Source organism: Nerophis lumbriciformis, linkage group LG27 (genome assembly GCF_033978685.3).
Source record: "Nerophis lumbriciformis linkage group LG27, RoL_Nlum_v2.1, whole genome shotgun sequence".
NCBI classification, from domain to species: Eukaryota; Metazoa; Chordata; class Actinopteri; order Syngnathiformes; family Syngnathidae; genus Nerophis; species Nerophis lumbriciformis.
In genome coordinates, this window is record NC_084574.2 from 488918 (window position 1) to 512500 (window position 23583).

Here is a 23583-nt window from a genome sequence, read left to right on the forward strand (position 1 = left end):
TTTTAACTAATTGCTCCAAAAATAATAATAAATCAAAATCAATGGCGTTAATTAACCTAATTAAAGCTCCAATTACTTAACTTCAAATATATAATATATTGTTGGGATTTACTGTAAGAGTTATATTATATTTAATGTAAGAGTTGTATCAGATTTACTGTAGGAGTTATATTGTTATATTAGATTTACTGTAGGAGTTATATTGGATTTACTGTAAGAGTTATATCAGATGTACTGTAAGAGTTATATCAGATTTACTGTAGGAGTTATATTAGATTTTACATTATATATTTAGGTTTTCTATTAGAAAAAATCCACATTTTTAGCAACAGATGATCTGAGGGGAGCCTTAAAGGTTAAAACATTTTATATTTTGTGTTGTTTTAAAAATGTCCTCGCATGTTTTCATTTTTCCGTGTGCAGCCCTCGGTGGAAAAAGTTTGGACACCCCTGTTGTACAAGAGGTCAGAGGTCAGTGATGTGGTGTGTCCAGTCTTCAGGTGTGTCACTGTCACTGAGGAGGTCAGGACCTTCACCTCAAAAGTGTCCCTCGGTCTAGTCCGTGGGACTCCTGGTCTGGTCCCCTTCAGCACCCGCTGTTCCGCCGCATGAAGGCGTGTCCTCGGACCGGGTAGCACATCTCCACGAAGGCCAGGGGCCCCACGGAGATCTGGCTGCGGCCCTGGGACTTGAATCCGGACTTCTGGTAGAAGGGCACCAGGAAGTCCTCGCACATGAGGACGGCCCGGCGGACGTAGGGCAGGCAGCGCAGGTACTGCAGGTAGCGCCACATCAGGATGGAGCCTTTGCCCTGCTGCCGGAAGGTGCGGTGCACCGCCAGCACGTGGATGTGGACCGTCATGCCGTGCGGCTTGTGGAGCGTCAGGGCGTCCTGGAACGTGACACCAGGTCAGGTTAGATTTGCTTTCACTTTCACTTTCACTTTTTGCCCTCTCAGCAACTTCTGTGATTTGATTTTTACCTCCTTCTTATGTGGAGAAATATAACTACAATATACACTTTCCCTTTTTACCTACAATGTGTGTTCAAATCTTCATCCGTCACTTTGCCATACCTACACTTGTCCCCTAATCACTTCACTTGTTCAACTACTTTTCCTTTCAAAATGATGAAGTTAAAAATGGAAACTGCATAGCCAAGGACAAACTGTACATCAATGATGATTGTAAGAACATCCATGGTTGATTACTATGATGAGTCACCATTGGTTAAGATTAGGGCATACCCCGGTGCACACAAAATAGGCAATATTTCCCCCTAAAGTGGAATATGTGTTGTGTAGTAATGGTCAATAATTCATAACATTGATTACTATTTTTTGAGCAATGACACTTTTTGGAAAGAAAATCCCACTAAAATGATCAGGAGTCCAAAAAGGCCCCACTCATAAATAAAAGTGTGAAAAATAGTTTTTTTTTCGAAAGCAACTTCAGATTTATTGTAAGTTTTTAATAATTTTTTTCAGGTTTTTTTTTTTTGTTTGTTTTTGTTATGCCCTTTTTTTGTCAAAGAAATGTTGTTTTTTAATATGGCAAATACACATAGCATGTAACATTCGCCCCAAAAAGTAATTCCAAGTGGAATATTTGAAGTAAAGTCATTGGAGCCTTGAGTAGGTCCAAAATTCATAACATTGATTTTGATTCATTATTACATGGCAACTTTTTATTTGCTCACATCTCACCTGTGTGCTCTTTTAATCCATGTTAAGCAGATTATTACAATTAAAATGAGCACTTTGGACACGCCTGACTTGCACCCTGCTGACATCTGTTTTAACTGACCTGCAGGGGCTTCTACACTACACCAACATCAACCTTTTCACCGCTCAAAAGTGGAGGACATATGACTGGATGGTGAGGGACGACCTACCATGGTCAGCTTCTCCTGGTCCCACAGTGATCCGATGACGAAGGCCACCAGGCGACCTTCCTCGAACCAACCCAGAGACAGCTCGGGACACAAAGTCAGGAAGTGACGCACTTCGTCCAGCAGGAGAGGACACTCGCCGGACACGGAGATGAACGCTGGGAATACAGTAACAAACACATTGTTATTATATATATATAGTCAAGGTTACTGTGGTTTATCCGTTATACAGTGCTAAATAGAGCGGAATATACGTCAGGTCAGGAAAAAACACGAAGGCTATTTCATCCCGACAAGCCTGTTTGGCAGGTTTCCCTGCTCTTTGGGGGATTTTACTGAAGTGTCTGCAGTTGTTACATATATATAGGGTACCTTATCTTACATTCCAATGGCCACACCCCATGTAATGTACCATATATATATGTAACAACCGCAGACGCTTCAATAAAATCCCCTGAAGAGCAGGGAAACCTGCCAAACAGGCTTGTAGGGATGAAAGAGCCTGAGCTAACGCATATAAATCAATACATGCATATTATAGGGATACATTGCTAGGCATATGTTACCTTCTCTCTCGATCTCAAAGACGCTGATGGCGTCCTCGGGGCTGAGCGAGCGGAACTCGCTGGCCGGCAGCGTGTGGCGACGTCCCTGTGCCACCGGGGAGCGCATGTGAAGCGGCTTGAGGAAAGACACTGAGCTCACCACCGACATGCTTCTTCAAATGTGTGGATTCACCCTCCAAAAAGTAAGACGAGGAAATGAGAAATGAGAGCTTTGAGTTCAGCCGTCACTGCTCCTGGTTGTCAGCGTGGGTCAAGACTGAGCACCCGAGGGATGCACCAGGAGCTTTTATAGCCTCACGCTGACGCACCTTGGACCACTTGGTAATCCTTGGCGCCAGCTGGGTAGCCAAACACTCCAACCCGTGAGGGAGCTGAACAATAGTCATATTTAGTCAGGGTCAGGAGTGTGAGGTGTGACTTATCCTGCTCATGCCACCACTTTGGCTCCTGGAAACAACAAGTGACTGAGAACCTTTCACACATGCACTGCAACCTCCGTTTATAATAATAACTGGGATTTATATAGCGCTTTTCTAAGTACCCAAAGTCGCTTTACATCATTCATTCACACCTTTACCAACTCTATTGCTTCTTCAGCAGGGTTCCACCATCAAAAAGATTGTGTAGTGAAGCAAATGTCTTCATATAAACAATGTCAATATGAATAATGGCTTCCAGCCTGGACAAAGGTCCATATTTTAGTGAAGGTGTGTAAAGTAGTTTATCAAATACACATAACAAGGAGGTGATGAATTCACTATCTCTTTATTAACAAGACAAAACAACAACAACAAGCTGAACTGTCCTGTATGTACCAACATGCACACCCACAGAAGTCCCTTTGGTGCCCTCACAAACGATCATAAATCACAAAAATCCTGACCATTCGCAACCATGTTGCTACATATACAGTAGCCCAGATTAAAACACAAAGGTCGTCAGCCATTTGGATTGTCAGGTCCCATTTTTGGAGGAGATTTGAGCCAGTTCCATTTTTTTTCTTAGTTTTTTTGATGTAATGTTAGGGAATGTAATGATGAGCGGTAACACAACTCCCGACGGTGCACAGAAAAAACGTTATTCACATCCGAATCGCGATTCTTATAGACTTAGACTTCCTTTTTATTGTCATTCAAATTTGAACTTTACAGCACAGATAAGAACAACATTTCGTTACATAAGCTCATGGTAGTGCAGGATAAAAAAGCAATAAGGTGCATATATAAATAAATATATATAAATAATATATAAATATATATATAAAATAAATAAATATATATATAAATAAATATGATATTATTTAACCTGATTCTAAATTGATTCATAATTTTCGCAAATCTGTTGAATTTTTTATTTTTTACATAGAAAAATAATTAAAAAACAAGTTTTAAGCCATCTCTATGCAACCAGAAGGAGCTTCTTTTTAATTCTTTACCTGTAACCATACTTGCCAACCTTGAGACCTCCGATTTCGGGAGGTGGGGGGTGTGGGCGGGGGGCGTGGTTAAGATATATATATATATATATAAGAAATACTTGACTTTCAGTGAATTCTAGCTATATATATATATATAAATAAAATAAATACTTGAATTTCAGTGTTCATTTACAAACTACAACTCACAAACACTTTAGAGTTAGGCTCCACCATCAGAATGTGTACTTCAACTTATAAAGATCACATGGATATTATTCAGTGAGTTGATTCACCAAAACTAACCTGTTATACAGGAGGAAAAAGCACACAGGACGTTTCAATTGTTCACAGACTGGTCGCGCTCATCAGAATGACAAGACACTTCCGGTCTGCAGGCGATAGCATTCAATTGGGAAGAAACGCCCTACTGCCCCCTACTGACCAATGTGAATACTGATAAATGTGTAATGACAGCTCCAAAAACGAATTCAAACCACAAAATAAAATAAATAAATCAACACAAAAATGTGACACATTATGGGTGGGTCACATATGCATGTACAGTAGATGGCAGTATTGTCCTGTTTAAAAGTGTCACAACATTGCTGTTTACGGCAGACCAACTGCTGTACGGTAGACACTGTTGTTGTGTGTTGTCAACACATCACTCAGGTCCGCCTGAATTTCGGGAGTTTTTCGGGAGAAAATTTGTCCCGGGAGGTTTTCGGGAGAGGCGCTGAATTTCGGGAGTCTCCCGGAAAATCCGGGAGGGTTGGCAAGTATGCCTGTAACTGGTTTTGAAAACATGTCATTCTAAGCATTACACCAAATGGCGAGAATCGGTTTAAATCGAAAATCGTGTTGAATCGAGTAACAAAATCCTTTAACAGCCAAATTGCAACAATAATAAACAGTTCAAGAAATAAAGTCACTAACATCGGTAAAGGAGGAGCTGAAGAGAAAGAAGTAGACAGGGGGGAAACAGAGGGGGCCGTGTGTGTGTGTGTGATGAAAGCTGTGAAATAAGTCTGCTTTGGCATATTTTTCCAGAAAACTATGGTCTCATCACAATTAAAACGTTCTGTAATAGGAAGCATCTTTCATATCTTGGGATGAAGCAGGCTCCTCTGGCTACTGATAACTCTCTGCAGAGGTGACTGCCATCATCCAGGATGCTCTCTACTTTTTCCAGTTCTCTTCTCTGCCATCGTCACCAGAGAGTCCAGTTATATATATATATATATATATATATATTATATATATCACTCAGTATGTTTACCAATTCTGTGCTGGAGACTTCCCACTTAGTTATCCCCTTTAAGTAGCTCACAACTTTTCCACTCTCTATTATCCAGATATATGAGAGGATTAGATTACACGGGCTATTTGAGGAATTGCAAGAATTGGTTGGATACGGAGAATTCCATATAGCCTCCCGCAAACGAAGCAGTCCATAAACACGTGATGAACAAATGTTCCTGCATGACAGATGAGACTTTAAAGGCTTCAGTTAATATTATATTATACAATCATATAAAACGTGTTTCCTACAAAACAATACACATTAGATTATATCTATTTATATGAATCACTGAGGAATTTGTCTTTTTTTTTTTTTCATAAATGTCAATAATTGAAAGAAATGTATATTGTTACGTATCATATTTGGGATAATGGAGACACAAATATGAAGACTGTATTATGCTGCCACCAAGTGGTCAATGTTTGTCACTGCTCTACAACTTTCACAGGACTCTTTTACATGTCAACATTTTGTGTTGTTCGGCACGAATATATTATAATTAAACGATAACTTTAAAATATGAACTTATTATTTAATGTCATAATAACGCCCTGACTGACGTCATTAGCTAATTATGAGTGTTTATTTCTCATTTTATACAATTTCCTTTTTAAAGCATTATTTGGTGGACAGTGTTATTAATAAGGATGATGTTCCAAATCAGTTCTCCCGGTTGTTAATAATGTAAATCCCTAGTAAAGAGAAAGGGGAAAACAGATGTAGGCCCCGTTTACACTAAACAGGTGTTGTACCGAAATCTGTTACCCATCGGAATTTGTAACTCCAGGGGGCGATGTTCCCATGATGTTTGTTTGATGGTTAAACGGCAAGCCCAAAGAGGAGGAGAAGAAGAACGCTTGCGTAAATGGCGTAAACTATCCTTAATGCTGAAACGTCAGTTGTCAGAATTTCAGCATTAATAATAACAATGGACTCATACTATAATGAAAGTAAGTCATTAATTTCCAGAATATGTGTAATTTATTAATGCTGAAATTCTGACAACTGACGTTTCAGCATTAAGGATAGTTTACGCCATTTACGCAAGCGTTCTTCTTCTCCTCCTCTTTGGGCTTGCCGTTTAACCATCAAACAAACGCCATGGGAACATCGCCCCCTGGAGTTACAAATTCCGATGGGTAACAGATTTCGGTACAACACCGGCTGAGGTTATCCAGGGTTTACATTAAGCCGGCTAAGGTTATCCAGGGTAAATCCCACCTAACATTATCTGTGTCCACACACAACAATGCCACCGCTAAATAGACTCACAGCTGACACGGACACTAGAAAGTTATCTTGCCGTCTGAGAAGTGTTGAATACGAAGTAGTTACAATCGCCTGTTGCCTTCTCTGAAGGTATTGATTTGTGATTTCCACAAGCGTCTGTACGTGCAGAAGAAGAGAAACACGGACATGTCTGGATGACTCGCCTCCATCTTTGTTATGAAGCTGACTATGGCGCGTTCTTTCTGACGTCACTTCCTGTGTGGAGCGCGGTCTTTTATTGCCTCACTTCCTCCGTGGGCGCGGTCTTTCTGGTTTTACTTCCTCCCCGAACTCACTTTGTAAACGATCAGTGAGTCCATACAAAGCTAAGTGCCGGAAATACACGGCTGACTTACCCGTGTAAAAATGTGTCTGAGGAGAGGAACCTTAAACGCTGGTTTAGTGTGGCTGAAACGGGGCTTAGGCCAAATAATTATTCGTTTAAGGCAGGGGTCGGCAACCCAAAATGTTGAAAGAGCCATATTGGACCAAAAATACAAAAACAAATCTGTCTGGAGCCGCAAAAAAATTAAAAGCCATATTACATACAGATAGTGTGTCATGAGATATACATTGAATTAATATGACTTAAAGGAAACTAAATGAGCTCAAATATAGCTACAAATGAGGCATAATGATGCAATATGTACATATAGCTAGCCTAAATAGCATGTTAGCATCGATTAGCTTGCAGTCATGCAGTGACCAAATATGTCTGATTAGCACTCCACACAAGTCAATAACATCAACAAAACTCACCTTTGTGGATTCATGCACAACGTTAAAAGTTTGGTGGACAAAATGAGACAGAAAAAGAAGTGGCATAAAACACGTCCTAGAAAGTCGCAGAAAGATATACATGTAAACAAACTAAGGTGAGTTCAAGGACTGCAAAAATTAGTAGGACAAAACGGCGCTCGCCAAATACTCGAATCAGTGAAGCATGTTTAATATAAACAGTGTGCTTTATAACAATTAGGGAGGTTTGTGTCATGTTTGTCCTCCTACAGAAACCATATTAAAACAAACAAAAAAAAAATTTCCCCTCAACTTTTTCCATTTTTCATACATTTTTGAAAAAGCTCCAGAGAGCCACTAGGGCGGCGCTAAAGAGCTGCATGCGGCTCTAGAGCCGCGGGTTGCCGACCCCTGGTTTAAGGGAAGTTTTTTTTTATTTTCAAAGTAAAAGCATGGCAAAATTTCCCTTGTGCCTGTGACTCCGTCTAAAACTATATTTGTAGACTACAGAGAAATTATTTATTGACTCAAAACCATAAAGACTTGGTGAATGAAGACTGAATTCTACAGAAATCTCGAAGTACTTATCAACAACTAAAAAAACAACATAAAAAACAGACTGAACAAGAAGTAGCGCTTATACACTAAATCCTTTTTTGCCCCCACTTTCGTGTGATATGTAGGCAAGTCTTTCTGTAGATTTAAGTCCTCGTTGGGCCATGTTTAAAATCAATTCTGTGTAGGGCTCTAAATACATTTTAAACAAGCACACGGGTGCGGTAATATCCCCGCTTTTACTTTGAAAGATGTCAGAATACGAAAACAACATCCGTTTTGGTCTGTTGTCCGTTTCTACTGTTTGGGGGATTTTGTTGTTGTATGAAATGTAAAATACAAATGTAACCGTTTTAATATGGCGTTGTTTTTCAATGTACTTTTTTTGATTTTTCAAATTAAATGAAAATAAACGACTCATTTTTTTCGTTTTTCAATTTCTGTTGCCATCCATCCATTTCCTACCGCTTGTGACTCTTGGGGTCATTTAGGCTGGAGCCTTTCCCAGCTGCGTTGGAGTGGAAGGCGGGATACATCCTGGACAAGTCCAATTTCTATTGACGAATAGGAAATTAAATGACTGGCCATACGATGTATTATTCTTGAAATGTGCCTTTTATTTATTGCTTTTGTAATGTTTTGTTTAGAAAGAAGGGAGTATTCATGCTCATTATTGTACCTTCCCCAATTTGTTCTCTTGTGTTTGTGAGATGTGTTTCGACTGCCATGTTAGGACCAGCGGCGGTACTGACGCAGTGACGCTACGCAATGGACGCAGCTCTGACGTCATGACGTCAACTCTGCGTGCCCTCCCTGCTTGCAAGTTCGCACTCATTTCGCCGCACAGTTGGTCCTCCTCTCCTCCCAGCATCACTGCAGCTATGGCGGAACCCTCAGCACCGGATTCGACGGTAACGACCGGGCCGACCTCCCCTGTCCCGGCCCTGTCTCCCGCGCTCAGTCCGGGCTCGGAGCCCACATCCATGGCCATGTCCCCGGCCACGGACGGCTCCCAGCGGCTGCTCTTCTCCCACGACTTGGTCTCCGGCAGGTACCGAGGCTCCGTCCGCTTCGGCCTGGTCCGGATGATCCACGGCGAAGAGGACTTTACCTCGGACTCGGACCTTGATGACGGCGGAGGGAGAGGTGGAGGCGGAGGCGGAGGCGGACGTGTCCCGGTAGGCTCGGACACAGACAGCGCAGTGGGCAGTCGGCCTCTGGGTCGTGGCGTGGTCCGGGTCCAGTGGTACCCTGATGGCGGCACTCAAGACATGAAGGAAACAAAGGTAGCTCATCAGTTTGTCTCTTGATGGCACTAGCTGCACCTGCATGACCACGTGTCCATCCTCTCACTTCTTCCAAGCTAACTGGCTAACACATTTGCTAGCTAGCAGCATAGCCGCAACTTGGCTAAAAAAGAAGCAACACGTGATTGTGTTAAAATGTATAAACAGACGTCTTAATGTTGTGTGTAAAGCTGAGCTTGTGACAAGTGCCTGCCTGGCAGCACTAGCGCGTTTAGGGTGTGACACCTTGTTGTATTGTCGCCTTGTTGTGTTGAAATGTCAATCACCTTCTTAGCTAACCTTCCTATTTCTGGATGAAGTCAAATGACATGAATATACTCCTTTATGATGGATTTAAAGACAACTTTTCTTACTTATTGCTACCTGTGTTTGTGTATTTTGGATCTGCATAAGTCCCGGAGGCATTTCATACTTCCTCCAAATTTGGAATTTGCCCAATTTGTGAGTTTTTTTCCCCCTACAATGGTGACGTCAGCCAATACCTCCATATGTGGTAGAAATGTACCCAAAGTGCTTTGCGCGAGTCCGCCATCTACCCTTTTTGTTGCGGGGCAGACTGGTTTGTAGGGGTGTGGGGAAAAAATCGATTGGAATTCGAATCGCGATTCTCACGTTGTGCGATTCAGAATCGATTCTCATTTTTAAAAAATCGATTTTATTTATATAATTTTATTTTTATTTTTTATTTATTTATTTAAATTGTCAATCCAACAAAACAATACACATCCGACCCAGCAACACTCAGAAGTGCAATAAACAGAGCAATTGAGAGGAGACACAAACACCACACAGAACAAACCAACAAAAATGAATATTATCAACAACAGTATCAATATTAGTTCCAATTTCAACATAGCAGTGATTAAAAAATCCCTCATTGACATTATCATTAGACATTTATAAAAAAAGAACAATAGTGTCACAGTGGCTTACACTTGCATCACATCTCATAAGCTTGACAACACACTGTGTCCAATATTTTCACAAAGATAAAATAAGTCATATTTTTGCTTCATTTAATAGTTAAAACAAATGTACATTATTGCAATCAGTTGATAAAACATTGTCCTTTACAATTATAAAAGCTTTTTACTCTGCAAACTGGGGTAGATCCTGCTGGAATCCTATGTATTGAATGAATAGAGCATCCTTTTGAATCGGAAAAATATCCTTTTTGATACGAATCGTGTTGAATTTAAATAAAATCGATTTTGAATCGAGCCGTGACCCCAAGAATCGATATTGAATTGAATCGAATCGTGAGACACCCAAAGATTCACAGCCCTACTGGCTTGTACATGCACATGCATCCTCCAATGTTGCCATTTCTGATACAAAGTAGCGCGTAGTCGATATGTAATCTGTCAGTAGACTCCTCATGGAAGCCCTAACAACTACAACATGAATGGCGGAGAGAAGACGCAGTCAAAGTGGAGGCACATTAATAAGACCGCCCACAAAATGGCGCATCCTGAAGATGGTCTGTAAAACATCACCTAAACCAGTGTTTTGCAACCTTTTTTGAGCCAAGGCACATTTTTTGCGTTGAAAAAAATGCGGAGGCACACCACCAGCAGAAATCAGTAAAAAACCAAACTCAGTTGACAATAAAAAGTCGTTGTCGCAATTGTTGGATATGACTTTAAAGCATAACCAAGCATGCATCACTTTAGCTCTTGTCTCAAAGTAGGTGTACTGTCACCACCTGTCACATCACACCCTGACTTAGTTGGAGTTAATTGCTGTTTTCCTGTGTGTAGTGTTTTACTTCTTGTCTTGCGCTCTATTTTGGTGGCTTTTTCTCTTTATTTGGTATTTTCCTGTAGCAGTTTCATGTCTTCCTTTTGAGCGATATTTCCTGCATCTACTTTGTTTTAGCAATCAAGAATATTTCAGTTGTTTTCATCCTTTTTTATGGGGACATTGATTGTCATGTCGTATTCTGATGTACTTTGTGGACGCCGTCTTTGCTCCACAGTAAGTCTTTGCTGTCGTCCAGCATTCTGTTTTTGTTTACTTTGTAGCCAGTTCAGTTTTAGTTTCGTTCTGCCTAGCCTTCCCTAAGCTTCAATGCCTTTTCTTAGGGGCACTCACCTTTTGTTTATTTTTGGTTTAAGCTCTAGACACTTTTTTACCTGCACGCTGACTTCCGCCGTTTCCGACATCTACAAAGCAATTAGCTACCTGCTGCCACCTACTGATATGGAAGAGTATTACACGGTTACTCTGCCGAGCTCTAGACAGCACCGACACTCAACAACAACACATCATTTGCTGATTATAATTACTGCTTTGCAAACCCAATAGGTGAAATGAGATAATCTCCCACGGCACACCAGACTGTATCTCACGGCACACTAGTGTGCTGCGGCACAGTGGTTGAAAAACACTGATCTAAACAACCACCATTACATGTTATGTAGACCACAAAGAAGTGTTTTAAATGTAGAAAAAAAATTAGGCCCCTTTAAATAAACCTGACCTCTAACCTTTAGCAGAATGATAATAAGAGGATACTCAATGAATTATAATTGATTATTGATTTAGTTTGCCCCCCAGAGAACTAATTATGTAAACATATTGGCCTCTAAGGTTAAAACACCCTACATATAATTGGCATATTAAATCGTTAAAGCTTGAGGTAGTTTTTAATTAATTTAATAATATTTTTAGACAATTTTTTGGGGAAACGCACTTTTGTTTTGCCGAACATATTCCAAGTAGAATAACAAATAAGTGTCTTTTGAATGACAAAGAGAACATTCTTTACCGCCTCTAATGTCTGTCACACAGCTTTCAAGGCTTTCATCTGTTGTTTATTTTTAAAACGGACTGCTCTAGAAATATCCGAGTGACCGAATGGAACTAGAAGAAGTCCTTTTACAGTGAAATGTGTAGAGTTGTGTGTCCCACACAAAGGCTTTGTTGCACAATAGCACTGGTGTTAACACAACATGCTTGCCTTGTGTTGACACACACTCAACACTCTTGACTTACTCCCCTATTTGCCTATCAATATGTTTTCATATGAATAGAATAGAACTTTATTGTCGTTGTACTTAAGAAAGACAACATTAGTTTTGGGGCGGCATGGCTCGGTTGGTAGAGCGACCGTGCCAGCAACTAGAGGGCTCTAGGTTCGATCCCGGCTTCCTTCATCCTAGTCCGCGCCGTTGTGTCCTTGGGCAAGACACTTGACCCACCTGCTCCCAGTGCCACTCATGTAGCTTTAAAGATGACGACAATGGGTTTTACTATGTAAAGCGCTTTGAGTCTCTAGGAAAAAAGTGCTATATAAATATAATTCACTTCACTTCAATTCACTACCATTTCAAGAACAGACATACAAAATACAGTTTGAAGGGTGTACAGAACAGGAAGACTGATGGGTCGCCACTATGGCGGCGCTCCAGGAAAAGGTAAATGTTAATCTGCGGGGAGGAGGAGCAACAATAAGCAAATAGTCCATCATACCGCGTCCATGAGATCGTGTTTGTCCGTAGCCATGGAAGTCTCTGCTCTGTTCGGCATCACAAAACAGAGTCAGGTGTCTTTGAAGGAGGGGGAAGGGTTTTAGAGCGTCTTTCGCTGCAATGGTCTCACTGGGGTGTTTACTGCATGACCCTAGTCTAGGACAATGCAGAGGGAGCCAAATTGTAGCTAAAGATTGTTCTGCTTAGGGCGTACAAACACATTCCAATGGTTTGTGTGTTGCCGTTTTGACTCTCAAATTGATCATAATTTCGCCTTGCAGAACAGAAAGCTTTTCCAAGATGTTATCCAGTTTTCGATTTAGTCCAGAAGCCACAAAAGCCAGAATGCCCACCATTCTGCCCATCCTTCAATTATATGTGGCAGCTGTGGGGTACCTTAAATGTCTGCAGCGTGTTTCGAATTAGTCGATACAGCAGTGCAACGCTCACTCCAATCAGCAGATGTGCTGTTACCATGGTTACGAGTAGGTAGATGTCTTCAACGTTTTGGACTGAATGAATCTCAAGGCACACAACACTCCACTTCTCCAGAGTCCATCGTGTCCAGCAACTAGTGTTCCATCACAGACAGGTTCCCACCAACCACAGCTTCTCCTTGAGATGATTTTGTCAACTTCGTTTAGAGGCGCGTTGATCATTTCTATCGTTTCGATTTTGCAGAGCTGTGCAAAAATAGGTCGACAAGACAAAGAAGCAAAGCAGGAGAGATGATGCGAGAGGGAAGGGACGCGTCTGACTTTGTTGAGAGCCAGACAGTTACGACTTCTGTCTTTTTAGACATCTTCGCTGTACATAATCTGTTGTCAGATGTTCTCAGGAGAGGGATAAAATGACACAGCAAAACAGTACATTTAATCCCAGAGCAGCAGCAGCCATTAAATGCACATTTTAGATCAACTGAGGTGATTATGCGCTCTGCAGCAGCTAAGTTGCTTTTTGCTGTTTTCTATATGAAATGCAATTTATTCCAATTAAATGTGAATACATTTTCTCAGCAGTTAATGTATTGGACTGAAAATGAGCCAAGACTAATCCATTCTCTACATTAGTAGCATTTCCCAACAAATATGGCAGCTGTTGACCAAATCTTAAAAATAACTAAATAAATGTATACAACTCCTACTCCTACTTATTGTTGATAAAAGTCCCCTACTGTGCAAACCTGACTTTGTAATTATGTACCTGGACCCGTCCCTTAAATGAGCCTCCCCCAGCTACGCACCTGCCACTTAGCAGAGGACATCTTCAATAAAGCCTGGCGCTCTATCAGTTATTGGTCAGTCCACTACAAAGGTGGGAGCTGCAACCTTTTTTCTTTGGCGAATGGTGTTGCTAATAGAATGTGACTTTAAAGTTAGCACACAGCTCATATGGTCATGATAGCATTGCTAACCTCCTGGTCCTCCTTGTTGTACATCGTGATGTATGGCATCTATTACGTTGGACAGTTACAGTGTACATGCAAAAAGTGGAGAATGTGCACAATATTGGAGCAGCATACTCTTTTAGACACAGGTGCAGGACCAACACAGCTCTTTAATAGCATTAAAGCTACATAAACACAAAACACTTTGGTACCAGTAGAGCTTATTTAAAGCACTTTGAAAGTGTCTAAATTGCAGCATTATGGCTAGTTTCTGGCCGGTATGTATTGTGGGACCTCCTGAGGCTTACTTAAAATGTTTGGAAAATAGTACAATAAACCACTTGTCTAATTTGTGACATAGCCATGAAAGTAACCTTCTGTCATTTAGTCTGCACAAACGTAGCACCGTGGACAGAAACCTGCTGTTGGGGATGTCTTGCTCCCCTAAAGGAATGTACTGTGGAACCACTGTTTACAAACTGAATTGCTTCTTGAACGTGGTTTGTGAATCAAAAAGTTTGTACAGTGAAGCATAGTTCCCCATAAGACACAATGTAAAACATAAATCATTGAGTTTAGCCTCGACAAAAGTCACAGTTTTAGTAAAAGAATGCACACTTTGAAGACACTATAATGTATTATATCAAACACACATCATGGAAAGAGGTGGGGGAAATAATCGATATTTTGGATGCATCGCAATTCGGACATGGACGATTCTAAAATAAACGATAATTGATGTATTTATTGTAAATAAAGTAATGCAGACAGTTGTAAAATGTGTCTGACTCCAGCCAGCCACCTCATCCAGAGATTTAATTATAGGGCACCTATGTTCCAGTTTTTCACACATTTCTGTTAATTGAATACATGTAATGGGAATTAATTGAACTGTTTCTTATTACAAATGCACTGTTTTTAAAAGTTGCAAGTGGAAAGCGCTTATTTAGTGAAACGAAAATGTAAAACTACATCAATAGGAGGTGGGAATTAAAATATAAAGAAAAGTATGTACCGTATTTTTTGGACTATAAGTCGCAATTTTTTTTCATAGTTTGGCCGGGGGTGCGACTTATACTCAGGAGCGACTTATGTGTGAAATGATGAACACATTATAATATTATTGATCTCATTCACGTAAGAGACTAGACGTATAAGATTTCATGGGATTTAGCGATTAGGAGTGACAGATTGTATAGCATGTTCTATATGTTATAGTTATTTGAATGACTCTTACCATAATATGTTACGTTAACATACCAGTTGGTTATTTATGCCTCATATAACGTACACTTATTCAGCCTGTTGTTCACTATTCTTCATTTATTTTAAATTGCCTTTCAAATGTTTATTCTTGCTGTTGGCTTTTATCAAATACATTTCCCCCAAAAATGCCACTTATACTCCAGTGCGACATATATATGTTTTTTTCCTTCTTTATTATGCATTTTCGGCCGGTGCGACTTATACTCCGGAGCGACTTATACTCCGAAAAATACGGTAGGTCATTTAGTAAGGTGTAAAAATAAGGCCACTAAAACAGGTGTGTGATTACAATACTCTAAATGAGGTTGTCGGCTAAAAAATGGACTTACATTCAAATCGCGATTCTTATTCATCCATATTTTTTTTTTTTTATGTTTTTTTTTAAGAATCTATTTTAAAAAAAAAATGTTTTTAGGCCATGCAAGCAGAAGGAGCGTTTTCTAACCTGCAGTTTGTTTGGACAAGGTTACATTATAATGATTGTAGCAAATAAGACATTGTGAGAATGGGTTTGAATCCAGAAGAAGAAACCTGAGTACTGATTCTGAATGGAAGCGTCACGCCAGGAATGGGATGGAATGGTTAGGTGCCTAAAGATTCCCACCTCTATTTTTGTTGACTTTGTGTCACTAAGCTCCAAGTCCTTATGAGCTTCCTGTCAGTTGAGTCTCCTGCACTGTATGTGCTTTTAGCATTGTGATTTGACCTTGCACTCCATCTTAAACCCTTAACTCATGCTCTTATTCCCTCCATCAGTGATGTCATCTGCTGCTCCTTCCCTGAGATAATGGATCTCATCTCTTCTTCTTCTTCTTCTTACCTCCCTCTCTCCTCTCTTCCTGCTGCCTGCCACATTCTTTCACCCTCTCATCAGCACCTACCATGCTTTCTTCCTTTTCTTTCTCACTTTCTACTCCACAGACATGTGATGAATGTTGGACACTAATAGTGGCTAAGTGTCTCCCAGAGCAATCAATACTGCAGCAGCTACTAGAAAACTATCTGGGCGTCGCCATGTTCTGCTTTATTCTTACATCAACAACCACTTGCTATTGCTCCCACTTCACCAACCATTTTCTTATGTCTTCCAAGTAGGTCTTCAACTCGGGCTCCATTAATGTACTGCACCTTTTTGGTAGATTTGTATTTTTAATTTATAAATATATATTTTTATATTTCTTCTACAAATGTAAATGTCTTTAAATACACATGATCATTGAGCTAGAACCCTGTCATTGTCATGTAGCTGAATAAATAACATGATTATTTATCATGTCATCATTTATGTTAGCATTTAAGATAGCTAGCGATTAGCGCTCTAATTGTCACCCAGTGATTAGTGCTCTTGTTGCCAGCTGGCGATTAACACTGTCGTTGCCAGCTGTCGACTCCAGCACCAGTTGTCAGCTAGCGATTAGCGCTGTAGTTGCGAGCTAGCGATTGGCACTGCACTTGCCAGCTAGTAATTGGCGCTGACATTGCCACATAAGTATTACTGCGGTAGTTTTCCTACAGGGATTAATGTGTTAGTTGCCAGCTAGTCATTAGAGCGTCAGTTGTCAGCTAGCAATTAGCCCGTTAGTTGCCAGCTAGAGATTGGCACCTTATTTGCAGCTTTAAATGGCGAGTTAGTACCCATCTAGCGTTTGGCGTGCTAGTTGTCAGCTAGTGTTTGGCACCTTAGTTGCAGCTAGCGATTGGCGAGTTTGTAGCCAGCTAGCGATTAGCGCTGTGTAGTTGCCAGCTAGGGATTACAGCGCTTGTTGTCAGCTAGCAATTAGTTGTCGATTAACGTTGCAGTTGTCAGCTAGCAATTAACATTCCAGTTGTCACCTAGTCATTAGCGCGTTAGTTGCCAGCTAGTCATTAGCATGTCATTTGTCGGCGAGCAATTGGCTTGCTAATTGCAGCTAGCGATTGGCGAGTTAATCGCCAGCTAGCGATTACTGTGCTAGTTGCCAGCTAGTGATTATCATGCTAGTAACGATTATCAGGTTAGTTGCCAGCTAGTCATTAGCGCAGCAGTGGTCAGCTAGTGATTGGCGTGCTAGTTTTCAGCTAGCAATTAGCCGGTTAGTTGTCAGCTAACGGTTGGCGCCTTAGTTGCAGCTATCAAATGGCACAGGAGTTGTCAGCTAGCGAGTTGCGAGTTAGTAGCCATCTAGCTTTTGGCGTGCTAGTTGTCAGCTAGTGTTTGGCACCTTAGTTGCAGCTAGCGATTGGCGAGTTAGTAGCCAGCTAGCGATTGGCGCTGCAGTTGCCAGCTAGGGATTACAGCGCTAGTTGTCAGCTAGCAATTAGTTGTCGATTAACGTTGCAGTTGTCAGCTAGCAATTAACATTCCAGTTGTCACCTAGTCATTAGCGCGTTAGTTGCCAGCTAGTCATTAGCATGTCATTTGTCGGCGAGCAATTGGCTTGCTAATTGCAGCTAGCGATTGGCGAGTTAATCGCCAGCTAGCGATTACTGTGCTAGTTGCCAGCTAGTGATTATCATGCTCGTAACGATTATCAGGTTAGTTGCCAGCTAGTCATTAGCGCATCAGTGGTCAGCTAGTGATTGGCGTGCTAGTTTTCAGCTAGCAATTAGCCGGTTAGTTGTCAGCTAACGGTTGGCGCCTTAGTTGCAGCTATCAAATAGCACAGGAGTCAGTTGTCAGCTAGCGAGTTGCGAGTTAGTAGCCAACTAGCGATTGGCGCTCTAGTTGCCAGGTGGCGATTACCACGCTAGTTGTCAGCTAGTGATCAACGTGCCAGTTGCCAGCTAGTCATTTGTGTGTTAGTTGCTAGGTAGTCATTAGCGCGATAGTTGTCAGCTAGTCAATAGCGTGTCAATTGTCAGCTAACGATTGGCGTGCTAGTTGTCCGCTACCGATTAGCCCGTTAGCTGTCTGCTAGCGACTGGTGCCTTAGTTGCAGCTATCGATTGGCGTACTGGTTGTCAGCTAGCGATTGACGAGCTAGTCGTCACCTAGCGATTAGCGTGCCGGTTGCCAGCTAGTCGTTAGCTTGTTAGTTGCTAGCTAGTCATAAGGCGCATTAGTTGTCAGCTGGTAATTAGAGCGCTAGTTGCCAGCGAGCTATTAGCGGCAAAATATTGTTATTTAAATATTAATTAGCACAATAACTAAATAACAAGGTACCTTTAGGACCAGTTTAATGTAATGATGATTTCATACAATCAATCAATCAATGTTTATTTATATAGCCCTAAATCACGAGTGTCTCAAAGGGCTGCACAAGCCACAACGACATCCTCCGTTCAGATCCCACATCAGGGCAAGGAAAAACTCAACCCAATGGGACAATGAGACAAGATATGCAAGTCCACCCTCAATCAGTTGGAGGTCCACGTTGGAAGACCCCTGTTGGAAAGGACAACACTGAAACTTTGAGATATAGTCGATGTAGTTTAAAGTTACTATGCACATATACTTTTTGTATTGATGCGCATAATTCCATGTGTTTGTGAATGCAACTTGGCTTGCTGTAACCTTTAGTCATTGGTGCATAATGAAGAAGTGCTACTAGCTTAGCTTGCAATAGTGTGATGGCTACTGTGGCGTGGGCAATAAAGTTTGTAAACTCTGTGCTTCTGTCAAGACGCTACATTACAGTTAAACCTTGATTTACAAACTTAATTGTTTCCTGAGCATGGTTCGCAAACCGAAAAGTTTGTATAGTGAAGCAGAGTTCTCTATAAGAAACAATGTAACCATGAATAATTGATTCTAGCCTCGACAGGAGTGTCAAACTGAAACACAGTTTCACCGTGTTTGGTCCTGACTCTAGGCACCAGCAGGAGACCACCCCCTGAGGTTCTCAGAGCTGGAGATGGTTCATATGGTTCTAACATGTCAGCAGGAGGCCACTGCCTGAGGTTCTCAGAGCTGGAGATGGTTCATATGGTTCCAACATGTCAGCAGGAGACCACTCCTTGAGGTTCTCAGAGGTCGAGATGGTTCATATGGTTTCAACATGTCAGCAGGAGACCACTCCCTGAGGTTCTCAGAGCTGGAGATGGTTCATATGGTTCAAACATGTCAGCAGGAGACCACTCCCTGAGGTTCTCAGAGCTGGAGGTGGTTCATATGGTTCTAACATGTCAGCAGGAGACCACTCCCTGAGGTTCTCAGAGCTGGAGGTGGTTCATATGGTTCTAACATGTCAGCAGGAGACCACTCCCTGAGGTTCTCAGAGCTGGAGATGGTTCATATGGTTCAAACATGTCAGCAGGAGACCACTCCCTGAGGTTCTCAGAGCTGGAGATGGTTCATATGGTTCAAACATGTCAGCAGGAGACCACTCCCTGAGGTTCTCAGAGCTGGAGGTGGTTCATATGGTTCTAACATGTCAGCAGGAGACCACTCCCTGAGGTTCTCAGAGCTGGAGATGATTCATATGGTTCTAACATGTCAGCAGGAGACCACTCCCTGAGGTTCTCAGAGCTGGAGATTCTCAGAGCTGGAGGTGGTTCATATGGTTCTAACATGTCAGCAGGAGACCACTCCCTGAGGTTCTCAGAGCTGGAGATGGTTCATATGGTTCTAACATGTCAGCAGGAGACCACTCCCTGAGGTTCTCAGAGGTCGAGATGGTTCATATGGTTCTAACATGTCAGCAGGAGACGACTCCCTGAGGTTCTCAGAGCTGGAGATGGTTCATATGGCTCTAACATGTCAGCAGGAGACCACTCCCTGAGGTTCTCAGAGCTGGAGATGGTTCATATGGTTCTAACATGTCAGCAGGAGACCACTCCCTGAGGTTCTCAGAGCTGGAGATGGTTCATATGGCTCTAACATGTCAGCAGGAGACCACTCCCTGAGGTTCTCAGAGGTCGAGATAGTTCATATGGTTCTAACATGTCAGCAGTAGACCACTCCCTGAGGTTCTCAGAGGTCGAGATGGTTCATATGGCTCTAACATGTCAGCAGGAGACCACTCCCTGAGGTTCTCAGAGCTGGAGGTGGTTCATATGGTTCTAACATGTCAGAGATGTACGTTGCTACAAGACCATGAGAAGACTTGTACACAAGCAGACCTGTTTTTAAAGTCTATTCTCTGGGCAACAGGAAGCCAGTGCCGTGACCTAAGCACTGGACTAATGCGGTTCTAGTTAGGACTCGAGCAGCAGCATTCTGGATGTACTGCAGCTACTTTAGAGTTTGTTTAGAGAGTCCAGCGATAAGGTCATTACAGTAGTCTAACCTGCTGGAGACCAAGGCATGGATTAGTCTTTGTAAGTCTGATGTAGAGATGATTCCTCTGATTTTGGCAGTGTTGGCAGTGATGTCATTGACCTAATGTGGCTGGTAAAGTTCAAGTCTTAGTCCATTATTACCCTTAGGTTTCTAACCTGATTATTAGGTTTCAGGGAGATGGTGTCAAGGTGATAGATAATAGTTTCTCTTTGCTTCTGTGGGGCAAAGACAATGATTTCTGTTTTGTTTGAGTTTAGCTGAAGAAAATAGTTTTGCCTCCACACACTGATCTGTTCGTACTTGGTCTGTTCCAATAAATGAAGCGTTTGTACGTCGAGATTTTGTTCGCCCTCAGAGGCATGTTTGGCTCGATCTAAAAGCTCGTGGTCCAAATAGGTCTTAAATAGAGCTGTGCATAATCGGGATTCCACTGTACGTACAAGACTGTATGTACTTGTACAGTAATATTGTCTTGGAAAACAGTCAAAATGGTTGCTGAAATGCGAGCTGTGTGACGTCTGTTGAAGTGTCTTGGTCGCTAACAGCCTATAATAATAATATTTGATGAGATTTATACAGGGCTAGAAGTTCATTTATAGATTGACAGTCTTAGTCACAAGACAAAGACAATGAGTCCATACAGAATGTTGGGGTTGCCTCAGGATAAAGCTGCTCTTCCACTCTCACAGACTGATATTGCAGAATCAGTGACTCGTCAGAAGATGTCCCAGTTCATACCAAAGTCACCCGTGCTTCACTCTCCTGGCAAGCTTGTTAGTGCAGCGCAGACGAGAAGAAGAGGCCGCACTGCCTTTTCTTCATCCAGCACCTGTCTTAATTACAGTGCACAGTTCACCATACAAACTACCACTTCTACAACCCCATTTCACACCATACACACTACCTATTTCACACCATACACACTACCACTTCTACAACCTTATTTCACACCATACACACTACCACTTCTACAACCTTATTTCACATTATACACACTACCACTTCTACAACCTTATTTCACACCATACACACTACCACTTTTCCAACCTTATTTCACACCATACACACTACCACTTGTACAACCTTATTTCACATTATACACACTACCACTTGTACACACAGGCAGCCATAGCAACAGTGGAAGTAATGCTTACTTGCCCATGCACCGCAGACACAATACTCGTGTGTATGTGATGATTCTTACTTGCATGTGGGATTATTTTAAAAAGGTGTGCCTCCCAATATTCAATGTAGACACCTTTTTGATAAAATCTGAGTTTTTCAAAATATTTGAGATGAGAGGAAACTAGGGACGTGCAGATGGATTGGCCACCAAACAGCATTGACCTATTTTTGTAAAAAAAAAAATGTGATCACCATTGCTGATTAATGCTTTTTAGAGCGGACTACACTTTTTGGGCAATGTGGCCTGTAATTCACAATCCTTATGTGAGACTAGAATACATATGTCTTTCTTATTTGTATGCATTCTCAATTGTAAATAAAGACTAGGAAGAGGTGGCAAACAAGGCAGGTAATGTTCATGTATGTTCTCATTCATCCAGGTCATTGTAGTTTCAGGGCATTGTGTGGATTGTCCCAGACGTTTCTCCTTTCATCCAAGTAGTCTCCATCAGTTCACGCTCAAAGTCTTAAATTGTTCAGATCTAGTCGAGTAGCTGCTCCCAAAACCACAACTATATCTATAACAACACAAGGAGGGTGCGCCTAATCAAGGATGGTGCAAAAAAGAGTGCCAGCTAGACTCACATTGATTACTTTTAAAAAGTAACTAATGATAGTTACTCGTTACTTTCCCCAAAAAGTAACTGAATTACTAAGGGAATTACTCTTTAATAAATGAAACTAATTACTTGAAGTAATTCTTGCAATACTTAAAAAAAAATGCATTTGAAAGACATTTCATGAAAGCAGAGCGTGTGAGTGTGTGCGTTTTAAAAGGCAGTGCCTGTTGCTAGGTGACGCGCAGAGGTGGGTAGAGTAGCCAGAAATTGTACTCAAGTAAGAGTACTGTTACTTTAGAGATTTATTACTCAAGTAAAAGTAAGGAGTAGTCACCCAAATATTTACTTGAGTAAAAGTAAAAAGTATGTTGTGAAAAAACTACTCAAGTACTGAGTAACTGATGAGTAACATACACACACATATCATATATATATATATATATATATATATATATATATATATATATATATATATATATATATATATATATATATATATATATACATACACACATATATATATATACATACACATTTATATATATATACATATACATATATATATATACACACATATATATATATATACAGTATATAATTTATATTTATTTATTTTGCCGTTTTTGTTTACATGTTAAAGGTGTTTTAATGAATATACATGCATGTTTAACACATATAGATTCCTTTCTTTCATGAAGACAAGAATATAAGTTGGTGTATTACCTGATTCTGATGACTTGCATTGATTGTAATCAGACAGTAGTGATGATAACGTCCACGTTTTCAAATGGAGGAGAACAAAAGTTCCTCCTTTCTGTCTAATACCACATGAAAGTGGTTGGTTTTTGGCATCTTATTTGTCCAGCTTCCATATTCATTTTTATACACTTTACAAGAAATACATTGGCGGCAAACTCCGTAGCTTGCTAGCTTGTTTGCGCTGGCTTTCGGAGACTCTTGTTTTGAAAGCGCAGGTGCGATGGAGCGGCACTTTTATTGTGAAGACAGGAACTGTGCAGTCAGTCTTTAGGCTTGTGACGGGGTGTACGGTTGAAATAAAAAAGGGTCTTTTTTCCTTCACACTTTTGATTGATTGATTGGAACTTTTATTAGTAGATTGCACAGTACAGTACATATTCCGTACAATTGACCACTAAATGGTAACACCCGAATACGTTTTTCAACTTGTTTAAGTCAGGTCATGTGACCCCTGGCTCTGTTTGATTGGTCCAACGTCACCAGTGACTGCATCTGATTGGTGGAACGGAGTGAACGTCACCAGTGACTGTATTTGTTGAAACGCAGGCACTATGAAGGTCTGTCTGACAGACCAAAACAAACAAAGCGTGCATTAACAGATCGATAAAAATTAGTAGCGAGTAGCGAGCTGAATGTAGATAAAAGTAGCGGAGTAAAAGTAGCGTTTCTTCTCTATAAATATACTCAAGTAAAAGTATGTTGCATTAA

At 41.1% G+C, this 23583-nt stretch overlaps 2 protein-coding genes across 5 annotated transcripts in view; one reads left to right on the forward strand and one right to left on the reverse strand.

Annotated features, from left to right (window-relative positions):
- Window positions 1-477: 477 nt before the first annotated feature.
- Window positions 478-7264, reverse strand: aanat1 (arylalkylamine N-acetyltransferase 1). The gene is made up of 4 exons (XM_061923092.2): window positions 7205-7264; window positions 2457-2903; window positions 1894-2048; window positions 478-892 (listed from the first exon to the last, which is right to left on the reverse strand). Exons 2-4 carry the CDS (start codon window positions 2602-2604, stop codon window positions 587-589), a joined length of 609 nt encoding a protein of 202 aa, XP_061779076.2. The 5' UTR covers window positions 2605-2903; window positions 7205-7264; the 3' UTR covers window positions 478-586.
- Window positions 7265-8567: 1303 nt separating this feature from the next.
- ube2o (ubiquitin-conjugating enzyme E2O) overlaps window positions 8568-23583 on the forward strand; it is a 46958-nt gene continuing 31942 nt past the window's right edge. For all 4 annotated transcript variants that reach the window (XM_061923094.2, XM_061923093.2, XM_061923095.2 and 1 more), the window contains exon 1: window positions 8568-9024. In XM_061923094.2, coding sequence (XP_061779078.2) covers window positions 8620-9024 — 405 coding nt within the window. In that variant the 5' untranslated portion in view covers window positions 8568-8619. The remainder of the gene's footprint in view (window positions 9025-23583) is intronic.